We start from the raw sequence: 25,866 nt of genomic DNA, 5'->3' as shown, positions 1-25,866 counted from the left end.
GGATAAGGTGTCAAGGCTCAAAACAATGTATACATTGTATAATCAGGTCAAACAAATGTATCTACCCAAACATTTACCACTTCATGGTAAAACCATTCACAATCCTTTCTTCTAGCTTTACAAAATATACAATACACAGTTGCTATCTATAATATTCTTCTTAAAACCAATCTGAGCGTAATGAAACACTTTACCATTTCTCTTTCAAAGATGAGGATAGGCAAAGATCAGTTGTAAATTACAAGAATAGCATGTAGCCACCACCTGTGGGATGAATACACATTCTAGGAGTCTTGTAGGGTTCACAAATGTGTATGTGCATTAACTTGTTCTTTTTTAGCAATACATTTTTATAATATATAAGACTATTAAATAGCAATACTCTTCAAGCATTTATAAAATACAAATTAAACAGAAACGGAAAACCAGCATCAAAGGAGGAATAATGTTGCATTTAAATAATGCTCACATTATATGCTTTTACATTTGTTCAATTAAAAGACTATTGGTCCTTTTTCTAGATGCTTAGGTACAGAGCCAGATTTCTCAGAATCAGCACAGGAATGGCCATTATGGTTACTTTGGATGGAAAGCTGTGTGACACATGAATCTATCAGTCAGTGATCCAGCTGGTACCAGGAGTAGCCAATTAGAAAACCAATTAGAGACAAACACTGTGCTTCATTTAGATAGGAACAGTTTGGATTTTTACCCTTCCAAAGTATGCGGATCATCAGCTCAAGCTTTAACAAAGCAAATTTGGGTAAATAAATGTGAGAAGATTTTTGTTCCTTTGCAATATTCTCCTTACTAGTTTAAAATCTGTGTCACTCTTAGTATATAGTTATAAGGGTTTACAAATCCTTAATTGTTGAACAGCTGTGTCACCACTATCCTTGGTATGAAAAGGAAATTCTCAGTCTGTTAGTAATAACAGGAGAATAAATATTAGCCAATCTATGTGTATGGTAAATGTGTGTATGCATATTTTTAAAATGATGACTTGTTCAGCTCAAATTTGCTGCTTTTTTTTTCAAAGTTTATATAAATTTACAAGAGATTTACTCTCATAGAGATGAGAATATAGGTCCTTAGAGATTCTCCATTGTGTAGTTCACTCCTTCATTTTGTGAAAGGTTCGTAGTCACCAGGATTTCTCCATGTAAATGACAGCCAAGGGAAGATTCAGCAGGCAGTGAGAGAACATCTTTCTGATGACTTCAGGGAGACAGTATATTTCTGAATAATTGGCCCAAATGGAGTTTTAATTAAACAAATTAGTGTGACCATCTAAATCTCTCTAGGTGCCACACAGTCGAGCTAGAAAATGATATAAAGAAGTTCATTCAGTCCAGACAAAAATATCTTCAGTCATCAAGTAAAAAGACAAATTAACAATGCTAATATTAATTTTGCTGTAAAAGCCACTCTGGCCAATTCAATAAATATCTCTCTTTTGTTTATAGCATAAAGATCAATTTTATTCTGCTTTTGTGAGAATTCAGCTCTTGATTTCAACTCAGGTTCTAAGGCTTCTGTAGCCAGAGGTGTAAAGTAAAATTTTCCCTCTGAGATGCATAAAACCAAAGTCGAAATCCCTTGAGCTCATTCCGAAATGCAAATAAAACTGAAGCCCACAGAGTAACGAGGCTCTGGTGACACAGGCTCTTTCTAAGATGCCACTTAAGCAAAGGGATGCCGGAAGGACAACTAGAACATGTACGAGTCGCGAGTCGGGCCTTGTTCAGTTCCTACCCTGTTGGGGTCAGGAGTCTGAAAGCTCAGGTAAGCTCCTGGCCTCCGTTGTAGGTTTTAGCTCTGAAAAGCTTGTCTGGGTCCAGGTTCTGCCTATGAAACACAAGATGCAAAATTCAAAGAAAGGAAACTTGGGCATTTATGTCTATTTCTGTAGGGTGGAAGAATGCCCCAAGTGACCCCCGGTATCTACCCACAGCCCTACCTTGCCCATGCCCTGAACTGGCTTCTTTAGGTCACAACTCCCAAAATAAGAAAGACCAAGGAATATGGGTGCAGGAGGCCCAGGGAGGACAAAAGAACCTCATGCATTATCTCCTCTGTCACATCATGTCCGATCTTTGCTGTGAATTCCTTCCCTTCCACACTCCTTCCATCAGTGCTGTGGGCTCTCTACTAACCTGGCAGAAAAGGATTTCCATGTGGGAGAATGAGCTCATTGTTTGCAGGTGATGGAGAAGGAATAGGGAGTCCTTTGGAATGGAGTTCAGGTGCTGAACCAAATCCTAGAAATACTGATGGATAAGCCAGACAGTGTCGGTTTTTTTCAAAGCTTTCGTCTAGAGATAGAGTGATGATGAGGAGAATGACACAGGAAATAGCTAATGATAGCACTCTGGGGGCCTGAATCTTTGCGTGGAGGTCAGACTTGGGGTCCAGGACAGAGCCCCAGAGATTGCAATTGGGAGGCAGTGGCTTGGCGGGTCATAACCATTCTGGGGCAAGTGTACCCAGGGTGCCCACACAGCCAATTGGGTCTCATCTTTCACAAAATGTGACCCTCTGGCCAGGTGGGTGAGGCATCAGGAAAGAATATGGCTGAAGCTGATAGCTCCTATCAGGGATGGCGAACCTTGTCGAGCTTTCAGTGATAACAAGCAGCCGGCTGTGGCACGCGTGACATAAGTTCGCCACCACTGCAACTTGAGCCCTGACATCTGGTTCAATCCCACCCTCTCCCTGGATCCAGAAAACCAGCCACATTTTAATTCTGCCTAGAAAAATGTACTAATTTATACATTTTTCCCTTGGCATTCCTTTCTTTCCCTCCCTGTATTTCTTACCCTTTCAGACAGTTTCTCAAAGTATGTTTTGCAGAATACCAGCAAGAAAATCAGTCACCTCCGAGACACCTGTTAAATATTCAGCTTGAGAATGATTGCTGAGGAACTGTACGAGTCATCGCGGACTGAACGTGAGGATCACCGAGGATAAAAAAAATTTGAGCTCCCACACTCTAGGCCCCATCCTCAGAGATTTTGATTCAATTGGCCTGAGTTAATTCTGGCATCTGCATGATTAAAAAACTCCCTGTGGTGAGGCAAATAGGCAGTCAGGGTTGAGGACACCTGAGTTAGAAAAGGCCCTCAGAGATAATCAAGACAAGTGTGGGTCCAGAGGAGGGTGAGTGAGTGGAGATCGTCTGAGGCCAGCTTTCTACTTAGGAAGAAGATCTCCAAGATGAAGAGGGCATGGCGTGGCCTCTGAGCCTGGATTCTATTCTGTGCCTTGGGCGGGCCATTCTCTCTCCTGGATTCCCTCTTCTAGCAAGAGGATTCTCGAAGTTCAGTGTGTATGCATGAACGTCGTCTAACGGGATCTTATTTATCTTCAGATTTCTTGGATCATACTTCAGAAATTCTGGCTGAGCAGCTCCGGGGTGAGTCTAGCACATATATTTTTGCAATTATTATCTTTAGTGATTATTACATGGGATTTTGATGAGGTTGGTTGAGGAATCATGCTTCGAGGAAATACCACCTGGTCCAGGCCTTCGCCAAAGGTATAGTGTGTTGTTTTAGGAACGTTCTGGATCTTCTACCCAGTGTTTGACCTTCAGTAGTCATTAAACTCCCTGTGCCTTAATTTCCACATCTGTGAAACAGAGGAAATAAAAGGAATTGGTTTTTAGAGTCTGTGAAGGTTTGAAATAAGTTAATATATGCAGAGGCCATTTTAATGAGTGACAGAGCTTGTAGCTTTGGAAATATGTCTTTGTTTCTAGTGGACTCTGGGGCAGCAGTCTAGTTGTTTCATGTTTTCCTTCCTCCTTCCTGTTTATTCACTTAAGGCTCCTTCCAACATTGTTAGAAGAAGCTACATCCATGTGATTTGTTGTGAAGAACGACTTGTAAATACCACAATGATACTTAATAAAGAATTTCCTGCAGTGGATATTGATGTTTGCCTTTGACGCTTGAACAATGAAAACATGCTATTAAGTCTCATTAGAAGCTGTTAGTTATTTCCAATCAGCCTGTGAAAACGCCAGTTTTTAACACTAGATCTGTTATGCCACCTAGTGGCCAAAATGTGAACCATGGAGATTTTAAAAAATATTTTCCTCAGCTTGCAAATACTATTTCGTGTATTTTACCTTTACATTTTGACAGCAATCAGTAATAAAGCATGAAATAGTTATATATCAGAAATAACACTGTGAAAGCCAGACAAACTACAAGTGCTATTTTCACTAGTGAAACTTCCCAAACCAGGTCAGGCCAACAGGACTTCAGGTTACCAAAGGGGTCATACTCATAAGCAAACCTTGTAGATATAGAGAAAGTGATTTTTGCCAGTGGAGAGTAAGTAAACAACAGATGAGACCCAGGAGAGTGTATCAAAGACTTTAAAATAGCGACACGTGGTCATCTACATAACAGGGAAAGAATCCAGTGCTTAGCAATTCAGGTAACAGTGAGGACTTCCGGGAAGGGTTTAGCTCATTTTGTGCGCAGTTTGAAGCTATTCTAACTTTACAAAGGGAACAGAAAACACAAAATAGACAATTAAAGTGGTCACAGGGCAGATTGGACTAAAAAGGACATTGGGCATTTCCAAGCCAACACAAAGATCCAACATTTTCTTTCAAAGGTCACCCTCAATTTGGTCCCATTGTTTCTGATTTCATTTCTCACCATTGCGTCTAGATCCTGTAGGCCCCGTATGCAGTGGCCTCTTTAATTCTCTGAATACAGTGTGCCATCCTCTTCTGTTTGGTATTCTCCTCTGACACCCATGAAATTTGATGCAGTCTTTCAGGCCCAGTTCAAATTTAACCTCCTCCTAAAAAGCTTTTCTTGTTTCAATCCCTTTGACTTCTGTGTCATTATTCTTAGAACAAAACAAAAATTCCTTAATGTAACTCACAAATAAACTATGATTTCGAGGGCTTTCCAGACTCATTCCATCCTTTGTGTCTTATTATCTTTTTATTTTCAGGACATCACTGTCTCTTATATGTTAGATATTTCATGGTTGAGAACAGGTAAACAGCCCTCACAAATAAAATCACCTTACCGATGATTCTCTTTCAAAGAATCATCATTTAATCAAGAGTATTTCCAGGTACACGGAGCTATTGAGAATTTTAAATATTCTGAACTAGTTTTCTAGCTAATCATCTCTAGAGCCTTAAATGTCCATATTTGCCAAACTATTTATGTGGCTATAAAACAGAGTATAATAGACTACCTTTACCTTCCTTTATAACCCTATAGTTGCAAATGTACTAATTGTTTTACTTAAAAGAAGTATTTCACATAGAAGAAATATACACCATGTTTTTGGCCAATGAAGTTTCTTTTTGTATTTCTCCTTAGACAAAATTTATCTCCCAACTTTTTTATTTTTTGCCTTACTTCACTGTTACTGTACCAGACACTTGTTGGTACAGGGTATGGTAGAGCAGTAGGGGACATTCCAAAGTATCCCCTTGGTCTAATTTAAGTGGGCTTGTTTCTTGGGAGCATGCTCTTTACTGCTCCCTATGGTTTCTCTTGACGTTGGCATCCCTAACTTACATAAGTATTCACTCTTGTTGGATTTTTCCTGTTAGGTGAGACAAGAATTAGAGGTCCCATTTGACCCAGCTAGTCCCCTTATGGGTATCTTCCCCCAAATTAAAAGCAACATACTACAGAGATGTTTGTGCACCCATGTTTATGGCAGCACAGTTTATAACTAAATCCTGGGAACAATCCAAATACCCATCAACCGAGGAATGGACAAAAAGATGTGTTTTTTTTAATATAATGGAATACTACTCTGCCATAAAATACTACACTAGGTAAATAAATGTACCTTAAGACCATACTCCTAAGTGAAATAAATCAAACACACACAAGTAAATAACACATTATCTTTCTGGTATGAGAAACTGAAAATGTAAATGACCAAAATATAGATATTGTGAAGTAGGAAGAAATTCGTTCAAAATAACACCTAGTGTCAGATACTCTAACAAAATGTTTTATGCAAATGTTTTATGCCAATAGATTAGCAACTGAAAGTATATTCTGAGCACGATACAGTATATTTACCATTGTTACTAATTAGTTATGAAATTGTATTTTTCATGGAAGTGTTCTTAAAATTTTATTAATATCTGCTTGTATTCCACTAAAAGTATAAAAAGTAGGCTGGAGTAAAGTCCCCTTCTCCCAGCTGGGGTAAAATTCACTACTGCCTTTTGGGGAGGTCTTCGTAGGGGAGAGCAGCCTTGTGTTAAGGAAGATTTGGAAGGTTCCACATCTGTTCTTTACCCACATCTGTTCTTTATCCCCTTCTGCCAGGGTTATGGGGAGAACCTGCTGGGGGAAAAGGGAGCGTGTGCGTGTGTGTGTGTGTGTCCATTCTTGTCTCCCACACCAGTGGCCTCCGAGTTTATTTCATGTGAGTCCCCACTCAACCTCTTAAGTCATGAAAATTACAGTTCGTGTGTTCCTATTGGTGTGTAGAATCCAGCAGCTTCTGCTCTTGTTGGCCTTCTGGATGTGCCTGTCTCTCCAGATGTACAGAAACTGCTTGTTCTATTCTGGCAAGGCTGAGAATTCAGTTTTTTCATTTTTCTTGTTGGGGGGATTAGAGTGGTAACCTCTATCTAGGTCCTTTACATATCAGAGCTGAGCATACATTTTCTATTATTGGGAACACAGGAGGTAGTAGTAACAGTGAAGACAGCAGTGTCTCCTTGTACTTAAGTTTGGGTCACTGAAATAAAACAAGAACTTCAGTGTAAGGTGTATTCACATGCACTCATTACTCTGGGAGGTATTTTAGCAGAAGGATTTTGAAGAATGAATATCTCATGCTGATAAAGTAGGACGCCAAGAGAGGCATTGCTGGAGAACTACACAAAAGTTTAATTGGAGTGGAGGGACCCAAAATAATTAGTAGTGTTGCGTTGTGGCCAGACTCTAACGTTGGAGCCAAAACGTATTCTACAGTCAGTGTGGAGTCACTAGAAAATTCTGAAAAAGAATCAGCAGCAAACACGAACCATCAACTCAGCAATAGTAAACTGGCAGGACACTGCACTAGTAGGTTTGGTATCCAGATAAAAAGAATCTGAGAAAGCTGTAACGTCTTAATAATGATAAAATAAGAAATTTGAGAGGTGAAGACCAAGAGTCTTGCTTGTGACATGGAATTAAGAGATGCATCCAGAGGTCGCAGGAGTACTGGCCTGGAGATTAGATCTGAGGGTCGTCTGTGTGGAGACTGCAGACCTTAAATACAGATATGTCACTTGGAAAAAATAAGAACTGCGGTGGGGACCTTTGGGGGTAAACTTAAGGTGGCAGAAGAAAATAAATTCAGCAGTGGGAAAACCAGGATGACAACAGTAAAACCAGAACTGAGTGTAAAGGAAATTAAGGTATAAAATGGTTCTTTTATTTTCTCTGATCTGTCTGTCCTATCGGGACAGATTCAGAACAGTGAAAATCCAACTCCTGACGGAGGAAAAGAGCTTTTTGTATGGCCTGGTCATGTCAGGTGAACATGAATTCTTTTTCACAGTTGAGAGACATAAATGTCCCATAGGAAGTGGTTAGCATTTATGAGGTAAGTGACTGCATTTATGAGACAGTGGCCCATTCTTGAAATCCAATCAGGTAGGTGCAGTTTGTGTTGGCCATAAAATTGTGACGATAGCCAAATACACTGCACAAAATTACCATCATCTCAGCGGTAACAACAGATGACTAACTGCCTCCTTCAAATCAATTTATAACCTTCAGAATATGAGAATTTATTTGGATATTTATATTCATAGCTATGTGCTATCTGTATACGTATTTAAAATACAATCAGATGCTATATACTCTGGATCTAGTGGCTTGTCTCTTCCTAAGAATGGGTGGTTAGTGTTTACAAAGGAAATTCTGAGTAAATGTCCTCAATAGCAACAAGGCAGTTTTCATCAAGTTTATGAAATGTAATTTTATTAATGAACAGAAATACATGTCTTACAGACATACTGTCTCCAAATAAATAAAACCCCAGCGTCATTGAAAGCACACACACACACACACACACAGTTTACAGGGTACAATACAAAGTCATTTTTGATGTCTTATATTGACTAAAAATCTAAGAAAGACTATGATCTGTCTCTAAATAATCATCTTGCGTAAAGAGAAAAGTAGAGCACAATTATTTCACAGGTTTTGGAATGATAATTTCAGGTTTTGCTTTGAAAGGATATTAAGATATATCACAAATCAAATCACACCTTCTCCAACATTACACCATGGAAATGTACTTAGGTCAAAAATAAAAGCAAAACGCCCGAAGGAGGCTGTAGTCTTTCTTTCCCAACATTACACTTATTTCTATTTTTGGCATGAGTTATTAACCTTTTCCATCAGAAGGAAAATGTGCTCTGCAAACTCTCGGATGGCTCCACGGCCACCATTACATTTGCAAATATATCCCACAGCCTTCTGGGCCGCAGAACACGCGTCAGCAGGAACACCATTTAGGCCCGCTCTCTTCAAGCACTCTTCGTCAGACACTTCATTTCCTATTGGGCAAAAGAAAGGCCAAGGAACAGTGAGAGACACAGAGTGTCCCAGTGAAATAATACAGTAAGTAACTCTGGCAGCTAAAGTTAAAGATCTAAAGCCCCGCATAAAAGAGTACTAATGAACAGATGGAACAAAACAAAAACATTTTAAAGTATTTAACTGAGGCCTGAGGTTTTCTCTAAAGAATCGGATTCTTAGCTGCTAGAGAGAAAGAATGGAGTGTATGTTGTACTTGCCATGAATATTATGATTACTAGAAATTCTATGTATGGCTTACAAATTATTTCAACTTCAACTTAGAAAACATTCAAGCATACAGAAAAATCCAAGTTCATATTGAATAATTGTAAATGTTTTAGATTATTTATCAGTATTTTTCTCTATTTCTTATACCCTAGTCTTCTTGGTGGGAAGGTCAAGATTCCCAGATACTGTATCTTATCCGAAAACTCTTTAGCATTATCTGAAATAAATATATTTTTAAAGTGGCACAGTATTATCAAACACGAAATTAATAATAATTCTTTAATGTCTAATGACCTACTACAGGTTCTGGTAGCCCTGACTGCATAAGAATACTAATGATCAGATGGAATAAAACAAAAACATTTTAAAGTATAACCGAGACCTAAGGTTTTCCCAAAGGAATTAAACTCTTGGCAGCTAGAAAGATTGGAGTGTAAGTTGTACTTGCCAGGCATATTACAATTACTACAAATTCTATGTATGACTTACAAATTATTTCAACTTTTCATTAAGGAAAACTTCACATAGACAGAAGCATCCAAGACTATAAACTGTCTTTATAGGTAATTTTTAAAAATCAGGAGTGATTGTTGACGTGTATATTAAATATCCTTTAATCTTTACTAGCTTGTTCTGATTTTATGCCATGAATTTGGAGAAAATTCACCATTTTTAAGTAAATACTAAAGCATACTGACATTACTGTGCTTTCTTCCCTCATCACCTGGCTGCTTTTAAAATAAAAATTTGGAGACTATTTTCTAACTTCTATTTTTTTTATAGTTTTAAAAAATATATAAGTAACACATACTCTTGATAGGAAGTTTTAAAAAAATAAAGGAAATCAAAATCATCCTCATTATCACTGCTTATGGATAATCATATTTTGGTAAATGTAATTCTACAGTTTAACCTATATAAATTATACATTTATTGCTATAGAAAGGGATTTTTGTTCTGGCTTTTGTAATACCTTTGTTTTTCTTTTCAATGACCTTATAAAGATTTGCTTTTAAAACAGGAAAAGTAAGTCATATGAAGCTTGTTTAACATCTCGCAGATAGTAAATATATCTGGGATTTGTTGTAAGTTCTATTAAAATTGTTTTCCTCTTACAAAAACTGGGTCATTCTCTAACAAATGTTCTGCAGTATTTTTGCTCACTGAATCTTACATTTTGCTCAAAGGCTATTCCAGAAGTTCCCAAATCACAGATTTCCAAAGGTACTGTGCCTCTCCTGAGGCTTCTGTTCCTCTTGCAAGTATTTATTTATGTGATTTATAGTCACTGTGAAACTTTGTAACTTGTCATTCTTAGCATTTAAAATACTGCTCTCATTAGACTGTAAACTCTACCAAGTATGGTAGTAAGCTTACAGTTCCAATATAATAGGCACCTACTAAATATATCTGCTTAGTATTTAAGTGAAAACTTAACTGTTCCATCTGACCATGCCAATAAAAACAGAAATCACAATTTAAAGATTAAAAAGTATGTTTAATAATAGGAAAAAATGTCTGAGCGTGATGCTCATATACTAAAAACTCTGAGTGCTACCCAGATTAATTTATCAATGTCTGTATTGGCCCTATGATGATATGTGCATGTGAAATATGTATGTCAGCCTAGAGAGGAGGAAGGAAGGTTGTCCTACCAAAACTGGTCAGCAGAGCATTCTGACCACAGTATGTACTGGTGATCTTTCTAGCAAGCTACCCTTGCTAACTACTACCACACTAACCTTTCTAGAAAGGCTGTCCTAGGGAAGAGTTCCTATTTTCTTACAACAGTCCAATCTGAGGAATTTTCTTTCCTATTAATCTGTTTTTAATAAATAAATCAATCTGGTCCATTTTACGATGGCTGAATAAAATGGTGCCAACCTAGATATGCTACTTCTTTCCAGCACAGGCCCATTTCTTTTCTCCATTCATCTACGACTGCCAGCTTGTCTGAGACGCCGACTTCCATTTTGCAATCCAGCTTTAAGGAGGAGAGTGTCTGCTTGGAACAGGCCCTTTCAGAGATGAGCCTCACCTGCAAAGGAGGGGAAGCATTAGAAAGGAAGCAGAAACCTTTCACACCAAAATAAAACCTCACAAATAATCGAAATCACAAATGGGTACTCCTTTGCCCTTCTGAAAGATCAATGAAATAAAACGGCAATTTAAGATAAAGCTTACTTTATTTCTAATAGTTCAATAAAGATGACACATTTTTTACAATGGAGAACACTCTATTTATAAGTAAAAAAAATACTATATACATTGTCTGATACCAATCTAAGACTTTCCAAAATTCAATTTATCAAGAGGAGTTAGTCTCTTTCTTATGCTCCTCAGCAACATATATTTAAGTTTTCTAGTAATTATAATAATCTTAGCCTTCATGTTAAAAATAAGCATTGTTATTTTGAATTAGAATAATATGCTACATTTTAAAAATCCAAAAATATTTGCCTTTTTCTAAATGCCAACACCAATGACCTAGGAAATACTTCTTGTTCCAACATCAAGATGGGAAATACTAGATAGCTCCTATTTAAAACTAGTATATTTTTACTTATTAAACAAAGAAGAAATACTATTTGTTGATTTAAAAATTCCTAACTTTACTCATCTAAAGGTAAAAAGCATGAGAGTTTTCTAGGTATGTGAAGGCTAAACTGTAGATACTTTAATAGTTAATACTAAATTTTTAAATCATAGTTTCCTACATTTTCTGACCCTGAATCAAAATCTTCAAAATATGCTATATTCAGAGAGCACATACCTCAATACCACTTTTCTTTAACAAATTTATCCCAATAGCATCTTTTACGTCATAAGATATTATTTCTTTTTGGTCTCCTGACACATAAATGTGGCCGTTGGTGAGACATCCATCAATATTGCAAACCAACAGTTTTATCTCCTTAAGCTTCTCTTTGCCAAAATAGCCAAATCTAAAAGAAACCAAAACAGACCTTTGAGTACAAGGGTGGTACCATTCATCCCTCTCATCAGGACAGTATCAGTGAACGGAACACCTCATTCTTTGTCCAAATATTCAAATATCACTCTTCAAATTTGCTTCACATGCACACTTCAACTTAGCGGGCCAGAACCATACAAATCATAAACTGTGGCAGAGCCAGACAATGGGTCTCAATTTACAGAACATGTCATGGAAAGGAGTATTTTATACACGTCCCCACACAAGTGAACTAATTATGAAGACCCTGAGAGTTTGGAGTGCCAGAAATCGGCACCTGGAAGAAAGATTAAATATATCTACTAAAAGCAATGCTCGGCTCTAGTACAAAGGCTTGCTTTTTTTTTTTTTTTTTACCTTAATACTCTTTGCTCCGCAATAGGCCAGTCAATATCCACATCTATATCCACACTGTGCTCAGCACGCATTTCATAGTACGCCATTTTTCCACCCTAAAGACAGTATGAATTTGTGAGTACTGCTTTTAACATTCACTCACACATATGAAGAACTTTTATTATAGTACAGAACAACTGATTCATTTCTACACTACTGAAAAAATAACCTAGTAAAGTAGTGCCACAAATGCTTTTTTAGAGGAAAGCTACACAAAACAATTTTGTTTTCAAGTTCTTTCTAAAGACTATAAGTTCCCTATTTTTCTTTAAATATATCTCTAAGATTGAAAAAAAAAAAGCAGGAATAATACCCATCTTCCAGCTTTCTGACCACAAGGGATTGTATAAAAATCCTATTCCCCTTTTTTCTGGCAGTCTTTCCCACAATCATGAAACAGCAGTACAATGGTTTTCACAACTTCTATTCCAGACTGCAAGCAAGAGGCAGGATGAGGGGATGAGCCCTGCCTCCAGGCACAGAACCACTTGGGTTCGAGGAGAGTGAACAACTAACCAGGGACATTTGGGCCAAGGCAGGGGCAGGTTCTGGGGTACAGGGGAAGGAGGAAGGGCCTTTCCTCTGATGGTAATTATATGAATGACCAGATCAATTACTGGAAAAATTCTTTACTCAGAATTGTCTCTTTTCAAATGTTGTTACAATGATAAGTATCATTGTTCTCCACACTTTAGGAAGGGGTAAGACTAGTCCTCTTTAGAAAAGAGCTCAGGGAGGGCAGATCTCTGTGTATGAAATACAGTATCCCTGAACCTCAAGCTCAACCAAGAAATCAATTTATAGTTTGCCTATATATCGGCCAGAATATAAGAAAAAAATGCTTTTCCTTCTTTCTCAGAGCATGAGTCCCATGAGAATTTCTGCTACAGTGTAGAGGTTTTTCCATCTTCTGGTGCTGGGGGATGAAGCCAGGGACCTGCATATGCTAAACATGCACTCTTTTACTGAGTTCCCCAGCCCCTCTTTTTCTAAAGGCGATTTTGAATAATATGAGGACCTTAATCTAAATCCTGACAGTTCCACTAGCTGTTTCTGCCCTAAGTTATTTCCTTTCTCAGAGCTGCAGTGTCCTCTGTAAAAGTGGGACAGGAACGTCCTTCTTTCAGCTATGTTGATTACATGAGACAGCCTAAGAAAAGCATTTCATATAGTCTTTGGTACAAATAGGCATTCAATAAATAACAGCTATAACTAAAATGAACCAATTGCAAATACATGATCCAGTCATGTAGGCCCTGAGGATGAGAGAGACATTCAACTCCTTTATTTTAAAATGAGCAATGGGAATCAGAACAGGTAAAGCTTATGCTGTTAGAAATATGTAGTCCGAACTAGATTCTGGTTTTCCTTATGCTCAGGTTGGTGTCCTTTCACCTCTGCTGCGTTTATTATTTTCTCTTTTCAAAGTAATGGAAAGTGTTCAACCACAAAATCACAGCATAAGTGTAAAACAGATTAAGGATTACAAACAATTTTGAATGGAAGAATTTGAAAATACCAGGACATATGTAAATGCTCAGTATTCGATCTGCTTTTTATCTTGCTGTTATTTTGAATGTTCACTGTGGGGTAAACGCCTCAGGTGACAAAGCTTGCCAAATACAGCCTCGGGCTGGATACTTTCCTTTATGAACTGTATCATGCTTCTTTCCTGGAACTCAACACAAAACGGTCTAAAAGGATTCGGCAAAATGAATATACTAACCTGTAAGTAACCCATCTCTATTAAATGTCTTTTAGCAAAATAAAATGAGCCATTTTCATATAATTCTCCATCCCAGTCTTGCCGACGAGGCCGTTTAGCTGGATTCAAGTTCAAAGGCTCAGTCACTTCATTCACTAAAAGCAAATTGTTATGATAAGTCCATACTGCTTTGAATGAAAGGTTCACTCAGGAACTTAGAAAAAGAGAATAAAAATGAATTCAAAATGTAGACTATTTCTGTATCTAGATTAGAAAATGACTAAAGGAACAAAATCTGCAATAATTTGATGGTATATCTTTGCTTTCTGACAACTAATAATAGTACATAAAAAGTATTTTATAAACAATTTTGGAATAATTATGGTTTTAAAATATTTATGTTAATGTAATACAATTGGAGAACATCAAGGCAGCTTTAAAGTGGTGTCAAAAGAATGGAACTTGTCAAATAATACCCACATTCAATATCTGAGTACTTTAATCTCTCATTATTTGCATCTATAGAAATTATATTCTATAAAAATTTATATAATTCAGGTAAAAAAATCACTTTCATAGTTATTATAGAAAACAGCATCTTCCTATCAATTTTAAAGTTTTTATACTGATGGAAATTTTATTAGACATTTTTACTAGTAGTTAAAATTACATGAACTATAATAATGCTTATCATTATACTTGAGAATGAAGATTCAACAATATCACCATTAATGATTATAATTAGACATAAAAAAAAGCCTTTGGGATTGGTTTAGATTTTCTTACTGTCTCAGTGATTTTCCCTTAATCTGTGTATGTATGGGCACACACGCACACATCCATGCACACTTTAACAGCTGGTAATTCGACAGAATCTTTCTTCATTTTTGGCTGTCACTTCCATGTGTAAAAACTTCTAGGAATAACCTCTACTTATTTTCCTAACTAAACCATCCACCATTCCACTGTATCCTAATATTTGATATATTCTGGGGAAAAATTCCAGCAGATATATTTTGAGTATCTATAGGTAGCAGTAACATAGCTTTATAGCAGTGGATAGCCCATGAGATCTAGTGATGGTGATAGGCAAGGGACAACAATGACCAGTTAATTCAAGAGGGCCAAGTCTTTCCTACAATCAGTGGTTGCTTTCTCCCTGGGAACATGAGCTGAGTATGAAGAGAAGGTGAGAAAAAGATCAAAGAGAAATTAGAGGATTTTTTTTTTAGTGTGTGTATGCTGCGGATCAAACTCAGAGCCTTTCCAGAAGAATTTTTAATGGCCCTGTGGACTTGGGTTGCAGACTGTCTTCCAAACTCAAACCTCACTCCATCCCCAATAGTTCTGATTCCAGGATTTCTGCAGTGAGTGTACTATGGCATGGAGAAGCTGGGAATGGGCGTTGGAAGACCTGGTAGCACTTAGATCTCAAAGTTCTATTAGCAAAGTTGGTGGTGTCAACAGTACTGTCAGATAAGTCCTCCGATAAGGCACCTGCACTGAGGGCTGAATGAAATTATAGTTCAATCCAGCTCAACTCATGGCCAGAGCAATGTAATTAGCCTCTGATCCTATCTATCTGTCAGAAAGGGAATGTTCCTTCCATGGGGAAACACCTAACTCCAGTCTCTCTGTCAGGCATACAATAAAGTAAAGGACATATTAAAAAGCAGAAATAAGTGATTCATAATCAAGATGAAAACAGTCACGGGGCAGATCTACGAAGGACCCAGATGTTGGACTCTCCAATCAGGAAGTTTCAAACAGCTGTTATAAATATGTTAAAGAGGGGAGGGGAGGGACAAGGGAAAAAAATGACAACCAAGACCTGTCATGTAAAGGTACAAGATCCCAATAATGAATGTAACTGTACTGTATACCTAAAATGTACCAATAAACTCAATAAAAAGACAGAGGAAAAAATGTTTAAGAAATTAGAGGAAAATATTTAAACAACAGATATCCCAATAGAATGTAACTGTACTGTATACCTAAAATGTACCAATAAACTCAATAAAAAGACAGAGGAAAAAATGTTTAAGAAATTAGAGGAAAATATTTAAACAACAGATATAAAGGTGGATTGTTTTAATAATAGTAAAAAAGGCAGGGTATAAATAAATCTATACCAGTGTGAGGGTCTTAATTATTTGTAAAGTTGTAAAATCCTAGTTCTATGTAGACTATAACAAGAGCATAAAATGTAATCTCTAGATTTCCATTAGAAATATATGAGTCATGTATGTCATTTAAAATTTTCTAGTGGCTACATTTTTTAAAAGGGAGAAACAAGATTAATTTTAACACTTTATTTAGCTCAATGCATCCAAAATATTATCTTTTCAATACGTAATAAATATAAAAATTGAGGTATAATACTTCTTTCATATTAAATCTCTGAAATGTAATATGGATTTTATGTTTATGGTACATTTCTCTTTGGCACTGTAAACATTTCAAGTATTAATGTTCGTGTTAGTGTTAATGTTAATGTAAGGTGCTAGTGGACACTAAAAATAAAAAATAAAATGTTATAGAAAATAAATACTTTTTAAAGTATTGATTAAACCACTAATACTTTAGCAGTGATGATTTTATGCACAAGGAACAAAAAAATAATGCTAAGAAATGCCAGTCTGGTTTAGGTTAGAAATGCCACCTTCTGTAACATTGTTTCACAGTGGTTCCAATGGAATAAACAGATCACATAAAAAGACAGTTACTGTGCCTAATATTATTAACCCTTGATATATTAATGACATTTTTTACAAAGAGTTTTAATTTTCTTAATAGATATTTATAGATGTTATTACAGATTTCATTCGATATTTGAGTTTATCTAACTCTACTCATACAGCATATTAACTTTAATATTTAGTTTAAATTTGAGTTTCAAGGATTTGCTTCAAAATTGTTTTGTTAAAATCTAATAGATCTATCCTAGATCGTTATTTCTGAGATTTAGTAAATAAACTTAAAAAAAACTATTCAGGTAGCCTAACAGAACTAAGCACACAGAAAATAATAAATGTTTACTGAATGAAATCAATGAATAAATGTATTCATTGGTATATTTTACTGGTGAGGCTTTTCAGAGCTTGCTGGATGTAGGGTGTGTGATACTAGGATTAAGGGTTTGTGGTATTAAATTAGCCTGCTGACTGGTTTAGCATAGTTCTGGGTACAGCTAATGATAAGCCTACCCTAGGTGTGAATGGCACTACTCAAGAGGCTGATCGCTTAGATGGACTAAAAGAGAAAGAGGCTTGCTTTACTGCTTGCTGTTTCCTGCATGCCACACTATTGATTGTTTCTCCTCTGTGATGCCCCTCTGCCATGTCATCTTGCCTTGGAACCAGCCAACAATGAAGTGACACATCTACAAACTCTGAGCTGAAATAAACCTTCTCTCCTTTAATGTGTGGGTGTCAGGTATTTTGTCTCAGCAATGAAAAACATAAGACAACTAGATTTGACAATTTTCACATTCTGATATTGTCATTATTTTCCATCCATCTTTATTCTGTTTATTATCTTAATGAGTCTTTTCTCTAGTTTCACTGCATCTTCCTTATCTCCTTTAAAACATGAGATATAATCAAGACATATAGTGAATGTTAAAAAAATTATTACAGTAAGACACACTGCAATTAATTCCCTTTAAAATACCCCATTTCAAATACTTCACTTGTGTCACTTTCTGAAGCAGTTCTGTAAGTCCTCTTTTATAAGTGTCTTTATGAAGTGTGATAAAAAAAATACAGTGAATGTTGCTGCATTGAGCCATTTTTATAGAAAAAGAGCCTGGTTAAAACATTACAGTGTATCCTCATCCATCTTATGCAGTGCATCTGATACCGAGGAACTGCTGGCTCTTGCCCAGTCAAAATGACCATGTAAGGTAAACTTTTTGGACAATTTGGGACATCGAGGCAGTCATGACAGCATAACTAAAAACACTCATAAAAGAACTTCCAAAACTGTTTCAGAAAATGGCAAGGACATGGGATAACTGTGTTCAAAACAAGAAAGGGTGCTCTGAGGGGGAATAATGGCAATATGCCTTTTCCTGTAATAAACTTTTAAAACTTAAACATTCATTGTATTTTTCAGTTACACCTTGCACATGTTAGAGATAGTTAGGCCAAACATTCAACAAATGCTACTGAACCTAACAGAAATCACACTTTTCCGCCCATTGTTATTTTGTTAGTTTACCTAGCCAGAAATCAATCAGACTCCCACTAAACCCTACAGAACCCTTTTTATATATGGAGCTACAAATTTGGGAAGGCTATTTCACAATTTTATTCTTGAAGTTCTTCAGAGTACTTTGGTAGATACTTTTATTACTATATGATATAGGGAGCATACCAAGAATTCTAGAACAGACATAAAAGTATTTAACAAAAAAAGACATGTCTAAGTTGAGTGTGGTGGCGCACGCCTGTAATCCCAGCACTCGGGAGGCTGAGGCAGGAGGATTGCTGTGAGTTTGAGACCAGCCTGGGCTAATAGCGAGTTCCAGGTCAGTTCAACTACATAGTGAGACCCTGTCTCAAAAAACAAAAACAAACAAACAAACAAACAAAAAGACATGTCTAAAGGGAAATAAAGGATTAGAATATCAAATTATAGACTAAAACGAAGATATAGAAATATTACACGTCATTACCTACTGCAGTTATGAATCTAATATGCTCCGCTTTTTAGTCTTCTTACTCTTACAGAACATTTATGTGCAAAAATCTGATTTTTAATAAAATAAGCTAAAATAAAGACTGATAACAGATTACCTCCCTTCTGAATTTCACTCCATCGAAACTGATGGCGTCTCACAACAGAGAAAACAGAATCATATCCTTCTTCTCGAATCATTTCTGCAACTTTCTGAAGGTCAGTAGGATGTAAACATGGAGAAGTAGCTTGAATATTTCCTACAATGTCAACCTCTTAAGATGACAAAAGAAATTAAAAAAGACATCAAAATTGCTGGCAAGTAAGCCATACTAAGATCTTTAATGTTAAAACAAATCTTGTAATCTGATAAAGTTAGAAATTACATAAAATTCTGAATAAATGAGTAAACAAACTCATACCATTGTGATAATTAAGAAATTCTATGATGGCATCTAGAGAGGTAGAGCTGTCTTTTGAAGCTTCAGAACTTCTTCGATGAACTTGTGCACCAAATTGTTTGGCCACATTCTCAATTTCATCATGGTCTGTTGAAACCCACACGCTGTTCAGAAATTAAAAAAAAGAAATTAACTGGGAAAGTCACCAAAAGAAATCAGTAACAATAAAAAGGAGCTCTACCCTAAAATACAATTTATGTAATACTGGAATAGTTTTACACTGTCTAAATAATGTTAAAGGACCAAAATAATACAAAAGATAAAGAATTACAAAGTACAGTACAGTAAAACCTAGGATTGTGAGTAACTTGTTCTGGAATGTCCTGTGAGACAAATATTTCTAATAAATTTTAACTTCATAAATGAGCCTTGTAATACAAGTAGTACATGTCACTAATCACAACAGTACATGATCACACCTGAGCCAATGGTTCTCTCTCTCTCTCTCTCACTGTGAAATTTTGGGTAATTGTGTCCCAACAGTAAGCAGTTATGGAAATCTTGTATTTAGAGGAGGAAGGGGAAAAGGTAGAGGAATTTTTCACTTCGAAGAAGATTAAGGAGATGTATAAAACAGTGCAAAATTTTGTAGAAAAGCACCATCCAAATAAGGCTCTAGCAGTCCAAGGGAAGACTGTTTAACAATGAAATGTCACATTTCAGCAAAATCCTGCAAAGGAGGCAAAAAAAGCAAGTGTCATTGGATAGGCTCCCTGTTAAAGTTGTACATATAGAAAAATATTCTATTGAGACAACAGGGAGCAGTGATTCCATTAGTGATAGTTAGTTGTCCTACATGATAACCTTTCTCTCTCGTTTCCCTCATACCCCACAAAGGTTTTCAAAATTAAGTGCAGGTTAATTTTTATATACACTATATTTTATTATTTTGTGTATTATAGCATTATAATAATTTTATATAACTATTTTTGGGTTATAGAATGAACCTCCTGAGTTTCCATTATTTTTTATGGGGCAATTCACTTTGAGATACAAGTGCTTAAATTACAAGGATGTTTCTGGAATGAACTATGCTCAAAACTCAAGGTTTTTCTGTACTTAGTTTTTTTTTTAAATGTATCACCATTTTCATAACTATTAGGTAGCCTGAGAGTTTGCCGAAACTAGGAAAAACAAGTTTTTGTTTTTTTGGCAGTACTACCCCTGCAGTTAGTTACATCCCAGTTCTTTTCCTCTGCCCCCTACACACCTTTCTTTAAAATTCTGAGGCAGGGTCTTGCTAAGTAGCCCAGGCTGGCTTCAAACTTGTGATCTTCCTGCCTCAACCTCCTGAAACAGCTAGGATTTCAGGTGTGTGGCAACCAACCAATAGTTGGTATTTTTAAGATTGAAAATATATTCAGCAAAACAGTGCCAGGAAATTAAAGATTTTACTTCTGTTCCTTATCCAAATAGAAAACATTGCATGAAATATTTTAATATATTTGCTAAGAAAAAAAAAGACTTGGCTTAGCCAAACCATGAAGCTCCAAATTTCAACTTAGAAGAAATAAGTGCGAAAAATGATCAGATCATCCTTTTTTTTTTTTTAAACAATGAACAATGGGTGTGTAGATTTCTGAATAGTCATTTACCACGGATTTGTTATAGCTGACAACAGGTTATAAGGACCATGAACTGATTGTCTTAGGAAAGTTTAATATTCTATTAACTATAGCTTACAGAGTTGCCTATTTAGATTATAAGCTAAAGACTCTTCGGGGAAGATAACACTGGTCTCTACCGAAGTTTTGTTTCCAGGCCCTTCATTAGTTCCCAGTGCTAACATAGGATGTAAATATTACTCGAGCCACAGTGTTTTAATAGTGATGGGTCAGTTAGATACAATGGAGCTGAAGTCACTCTCTTCTTCCTGAGTGGTATAGAATCAATTAACAAAAACCAAGATCTCTGATGCTCTAGGCAACTGTACCTGCATACTGGAACTCCCAGCCTGATCTTCAGTCACCGTTACACTATGCCAACCTTATTAAGAGTTCATGAATAGGTACAACTCATATATTCAATTAAGATCAGCGAATTCTGGGACAGATGTGTTGAGTGTCCCTGAGATGATGACTTAATACCTTGTCAATCACACCTAGAAATTCAGGGGAGGCATCTGGGTTGAGGTTCCTTTCAATTCCTAAAGTCTGATTCATTTGGGAGCTGCTGCTGCATACTGTGTTTTCTGTGCAGTGCTTCTGCTTTCCTGTGACTACTTTTCTGTTTTATAATAAATGTAGCTGCTTGAGAACTTGTTATGGGTGTATGCTTTATAATTCTTTGCTTATTGTGCACAAGAGCCTGGATTATACCTGCCGAGTTCATCACATGGTAACAGTGATGTTACGCAAAGATATTTTAATGATTTATAGTCACATTTTTTTCCCTTTTATCCCATTCCTTCAACATTCAACAGGCAAAGAGGACCTGCATATTTAATTTGTTCATGTTCATTTATTCAGAGTGAAAAGACAGTGAGAAACTTAAGAGCTTTTCTCAACATCTCTAGACTTCATTTATTAATCTCATTTATTCCCTTTAATATTTTTAGAAGAGGGTTTAAATCAAAGAATGAAGTCAGTAATACCACCTTCCTCTCTTTTTCAAAGGCAGCTTGGTAAACAAGACCAGTTATTAGCTAGGGATCAAAAGTCTCATAATATTTATGTATATTATACAAAAATAGAGGAGCACCTCCCCCCACCTTTCATTTTTAAATCTGAACTAGTTTTGGCTCAGATTTTTCACTGAAGAAATGTCACAGCCAAAGGTATATATTACAAAGTACTAATGAAAACCCAGTGTATATTTATAATAGAGAAGGTGAAGAGGGGATGGTAGGATGATAATCAGAATATAATAAGGATAAGTGAAAGCAAGAGACATGAATCTTTTGGCATATGATTTATGATATTAACTGAAGTAAATTATTGAAGACATTTATTTTATTGTCCTAGTTTTTACTGCAATAAAAATTTAATACCATGATTCAGTGATTTTTCTTAAATGTATGAATGACAAAAGAGGTCTTAGAAGAGGTTTGTCTGCTTGGTTTTATTCGTTCCTTTTTTCCCCATTCACTCATTCCTGCATCCCTAAATCTTTGCTGAGTGCCTGTTCTGTCCTAGGCGTGATTCTGGGCAGTGGGAATACTGAATAACAACTAATATAGCACAGTCAATTTTCTTGAGAGGTTCTTAGGCTAACAGCAGAGACAAGGTAAACAATAATGTAATTCCCTTTATATAATTAGGGAAAGAGCACTGAGGAGTCACTGAGGAGCTTTTTGTAATGCTTTACTTTTCACAAGTACTTTTACTTGCTACATAACAAGTCTCAATACATATTTGCTGAATGAATGAAAAAGTGGTTAAGAACATTAAGCACTCTAATAAAATGGAGGGGGTGATGAGTACCTCATATAGTTATGAGGATTAAATATAAACTCCTTACCACAGAGTAAACATTTAATAAATTTAGCTATTCAAAATATTAAAATAGTAATAAAGGTACACTTACACTTTCTAATTTGAACCTCACACCGAATCTGCTAAAAGGAAAACTGAAGTTCTGCTTTGAGATTTTTCAGAAAGTCCACATGCTTAATGTGTAGGTATCACAAATGGTACTATGGATATAACAGCAATTCATACACATGCTTAAAACACAGTGATCATCCTTATTAACGAGATTAAGTGAGTAGTTTGCCTTTGGTTTGGGGCATCAGAAGGAAAAGAATAAGGAAGTGAATGAACAGGCCCAATGAATTTTAAAATCAAGTAAAATAAATGTCAGTTTAATGCCAATGACTTAACCTTGGAATATAGTCCTGCTACAGCCAACAGGAATGAACAGCAAGTATCAACTGTGTGCCTGTGACTGTATTTTAATTTTATTTATTTATTTATTTGGTACCAGGGATTGAACTCACGTCCTTGCGCTTGCAAGGCAGGCCACTGAACCACTGAGCTAAATCCCCAGCCCTATGTGACTGTATTTTAAATTGTAAACTGCCATTTTAGAAATAACATAGCCCAGGTCTTTTGTTAATCATAAATCCACACCCTATAATGAAACTAAAATTTATGTTTATTTTCCACCAATGTTAGGCAATACCTTAAAGATCAGTTTGTTCTTAGGTTTACTTACACAGCATTGAACTACTGTTGAAAAGTCAAGCGTTTATAAAGTCTAACAATAACTGTTAGTACTGCAATTTTTTACTAAATAAAAATTTTTATCTCAGCATTTTTCTTGACTACTAACTATCCTAGTTAGCATGCAAAGTTTTGCAACCCTAAAAAGTATTGTTAGCTTTCATTCTCAGCAAGCCAGATAACTCTGCCTCAATTAAGTCAGACTGGGATTTTGAACAAAATAATCTCCAAAGTATTGTCTAGCTCTCCGAAAAATACAAGTAAGGTAGCTGTAATTCTCTTCAATTTCTTCCTAAATATTTGTTGAAAGAAAGGAGAGGGTGGAGGCAAGAAGGGTGTTCCAAAGTCCTCCTGCAGCTATAATTATGCCAATTAAATTCAAATCAATACATTTTAATTGAGGATCTAAAATATAAGCCACATTGGGTTGATGAAACAGTACCTGCTCACATGGACCATTTCACATCGGGCGAGGGGGGTTCTCCCTAGACTAAACATGGCCTAACCCCTCAGCCTGTATTTGTAACATTCCACTGGAACACAGTAGCATTCATTCACTTAAGTATCTTTATGCAATTTCACAACATAACCCCCAGAGCTGAATAGTTTCAAAAGAAACCATCTGGCCTTCAAAGCCTACAATATTTATTATGTATCAGGCCCTTTACAGAAAAAAGTCTGTCTACAGCTGAACTACAAAATAAAGATGTATTTTCATTAACTATTCAAAATCAAGAAATGTTAGTACTAGAAATAATTTTGAAGATCATTACTAATTTCCCATCCTACAATCAAAGGAAACTGTGGTTCATGGAAGATATGAGGAATATGAAAACCTCCAACAATAGGTAGAAATGTCAGTTTCAGATCACATACTATGGGCCAGGCATTATTTACATACATGATGGTACCTACACCCGTCAGCAAACATATGGACCTTTTTACTGGTCTGTTTTATTGGTAGCAGACCGAGGCATATAGAGGTGAAGGTTACATGGTTAACACATGGTAAAACTGGAATTCAAATCCATACTGCACGACTCCAGGGCCTATGATCTGACCACTTGTAGAGTGCTGGAACTAAACAAGGGCGCAAACAGTGAAACAAAGGCACAGTTACTTTTCATGAAGGGGATCAGCAAAGGCTTCATGGTGGATCCTTTTTTTTTAAAACTCCGGTACTGAGGATTGAGCCTTTGTACTGAGCTACATCCCCAGCCCTTTTAATTTTTTGAGACAGGGTCTCACTAAGTCACTAAATTTCCCAGACTGGGTTCATATTCCTTCAACCTTAGCTTCCCAGAGGGATGGGATTACGGGTTGCACCACCATGCCTAGCTCTATTATTTCCTGGAATAAAATTTCCATGTCCTCAGAAAGGAGGCCAGCTAGCAAGTAGCCATGAGAGATAAACAGAGCAAAATCAGTATTACGTGGTACTATAAATTAAGAGAAAGCAGTTAGAAATTTACTTCTTTTACTAATTAAGGGAAACATCAGTTTTATTTCTGTTAACTGCTACTTTTGGTTTGGTGAAAGATACCCGAGATGGTACAAGGAAGTATAAAATGCTATCTACATGGCCAAGGGGTTGATGGTCTATGCAGGTATGAAGTAAAACTGGTACAGAGAAAGTTGGTTTTTAAGTCAGTCTAATGGAATTTCATACAAATGCATTTAAATAAAATGGAAACAAAAAATCCCCATTTAATATACATCTATCTTATCCAATCATTTCATAGCAAAATCTCCAATGTCTCCTGTAATGGCTCTGTGTTGGGTTTTGACCCTCAGAACGTATTCTCTTCACCTTGGGTAATAATACTCCAATTTTTCTCCTGATGAACCTGTCATATGCTTCAGAGGGAGTTCCAATACTGGTTCTAGGACTGGAAGATGTAAATGAACTGTACCAATACAAGCACTTTATTATAACTGCCACATGACTGTTGAGCAGGAGACCCAGTGAGAATTGTTAAGTATCTGAGGACAGATCTTTCTAACTACACTAAACATGGGAGGATACGAGAGGTACAGTCAAGAATGAACAAGGCCTGGTACTAGTGAAGGTGATAAGGAGTCGGTAGACTACCACAGTAGAAGAGCCCATCATGAACTGATCTCAATTTCAAACTTTTTTTAAAGGCTGGGGCACACTAAGGGAAAGTCTCTGAGAACCATTCAAGGGAGTTGGGCCTCCTGGATTTATTAATCCTGGATTGCTTATCTGTTTACCTTATTTTTCTTTTTGGTAGTGGGGATTGAACTCAGGACCTTGTGCTTACAAGGCTGGTGGCTGCACCACTGAGCTAAATCCCTGGCTAATTGGTGTTTATCTGAAGGAGAAACAAACTTCTACTTTATGACAAGGTGCCACAGCATGAGCTGAAGCGAGGCACTCACAAAGTTAGGTCCTTATTTTCCCGAAGAAATTACAAAGGAGAGTAAGAGTTATCACCCAGCATGTCTATATTTTGAATGAGAGATAGGGAGGCAGTTTGGGGTGGTAGATTTACATCTCAAAAGGTTTGCCCTTTCGGTTTCTATAATTTAAAGCTTTCTCCAGTAACTTCTGTAAGAGGGGATTCAGGAGCCTATCAGGCTATTACCCAGGTTTTCTGTGAACAAACACTGAGTTTTCTTTTTTTTTTTTTTTTTTTTTTTTTTTTTTTTT

The 25,866-nt window shown here is 36.4% G+C and overlaps 1 protein-coding gene across 1 annotated transcript; it reads right to left on the bottom strand.

The window, feature by feature from the left end:
• Positions 1 to 7,965: 7,965 nt before the first annotated feature.
• Cmas (cytidine monophosphate N-acetylneuraminic acid synthetase) lies at positions 7,966 to 23,651 on the bottom strand. Its single transcript, XM_010616140.2, has 8 exons — positions 23,635 to 23,651; positions 18,991 to 19,133; positions 18,688 to 18,843; positions 13,910 to 14,043; positions 12,145 to 12,239; positions 11,587 to 11,758; positions 10,698 to 10,851; positions 7,966 to 8,563 (listed from the first exon to the last, which is right to left on the bottom strand). Exons 1-8 carry the CDS (start codon positions 23,649 to 23,651, stop codon positions 8,373 to 8,375), a joined length of 1,062 nt encoding a protein of 353 aa, XP_010614442.2. The 3' UTR covers positions 7,966 to 8,372.
• Between the last annotated feature and the right edge of the window lie 2,215 nt (positions 23,652 to 25,866).

Source organism: Fukomys damarensis, unplaced genomic scaffold (assembly GCF_012274545.1).
Source record: "Fukomys damarensis isolate Sample0158 unplaced genomic scaffold, DMR_v1.0_HiC HiC_scaffold_19, whole genome shotgun sequence".
In the NCBI taxonomy this organism is placed as follows: domain Eukaryota; kingdom Metazoa; phylum Chordata; class Mammalia; order Rodentia; family Bathyergidae; genus Fukomys; species Fukomys damarensis.
Note: the sequence above shows the minus strand (reverse complement) of the source record. Positions and strands in the feature narration are given on the sequence as shown.

Coding starts and splice junctions, on each gene's coding strand:
- Cmas (XM_010616140.2), bottom strand. Junction 14,044..18,687: donor GAGTGAAATTCAGAAGGGAG/GTAATCTGTTAT, acceptor ATTTGCTTTTAG/TGAATGAAGTGACTGAGCCT. Junction 8,564..10,697: donor GAAAGAAGTAGCATATCTAG/GTTGGCACCATT, acceptor TTTGCCCAATAG/GAAATGAAGTGTCTGACGAA.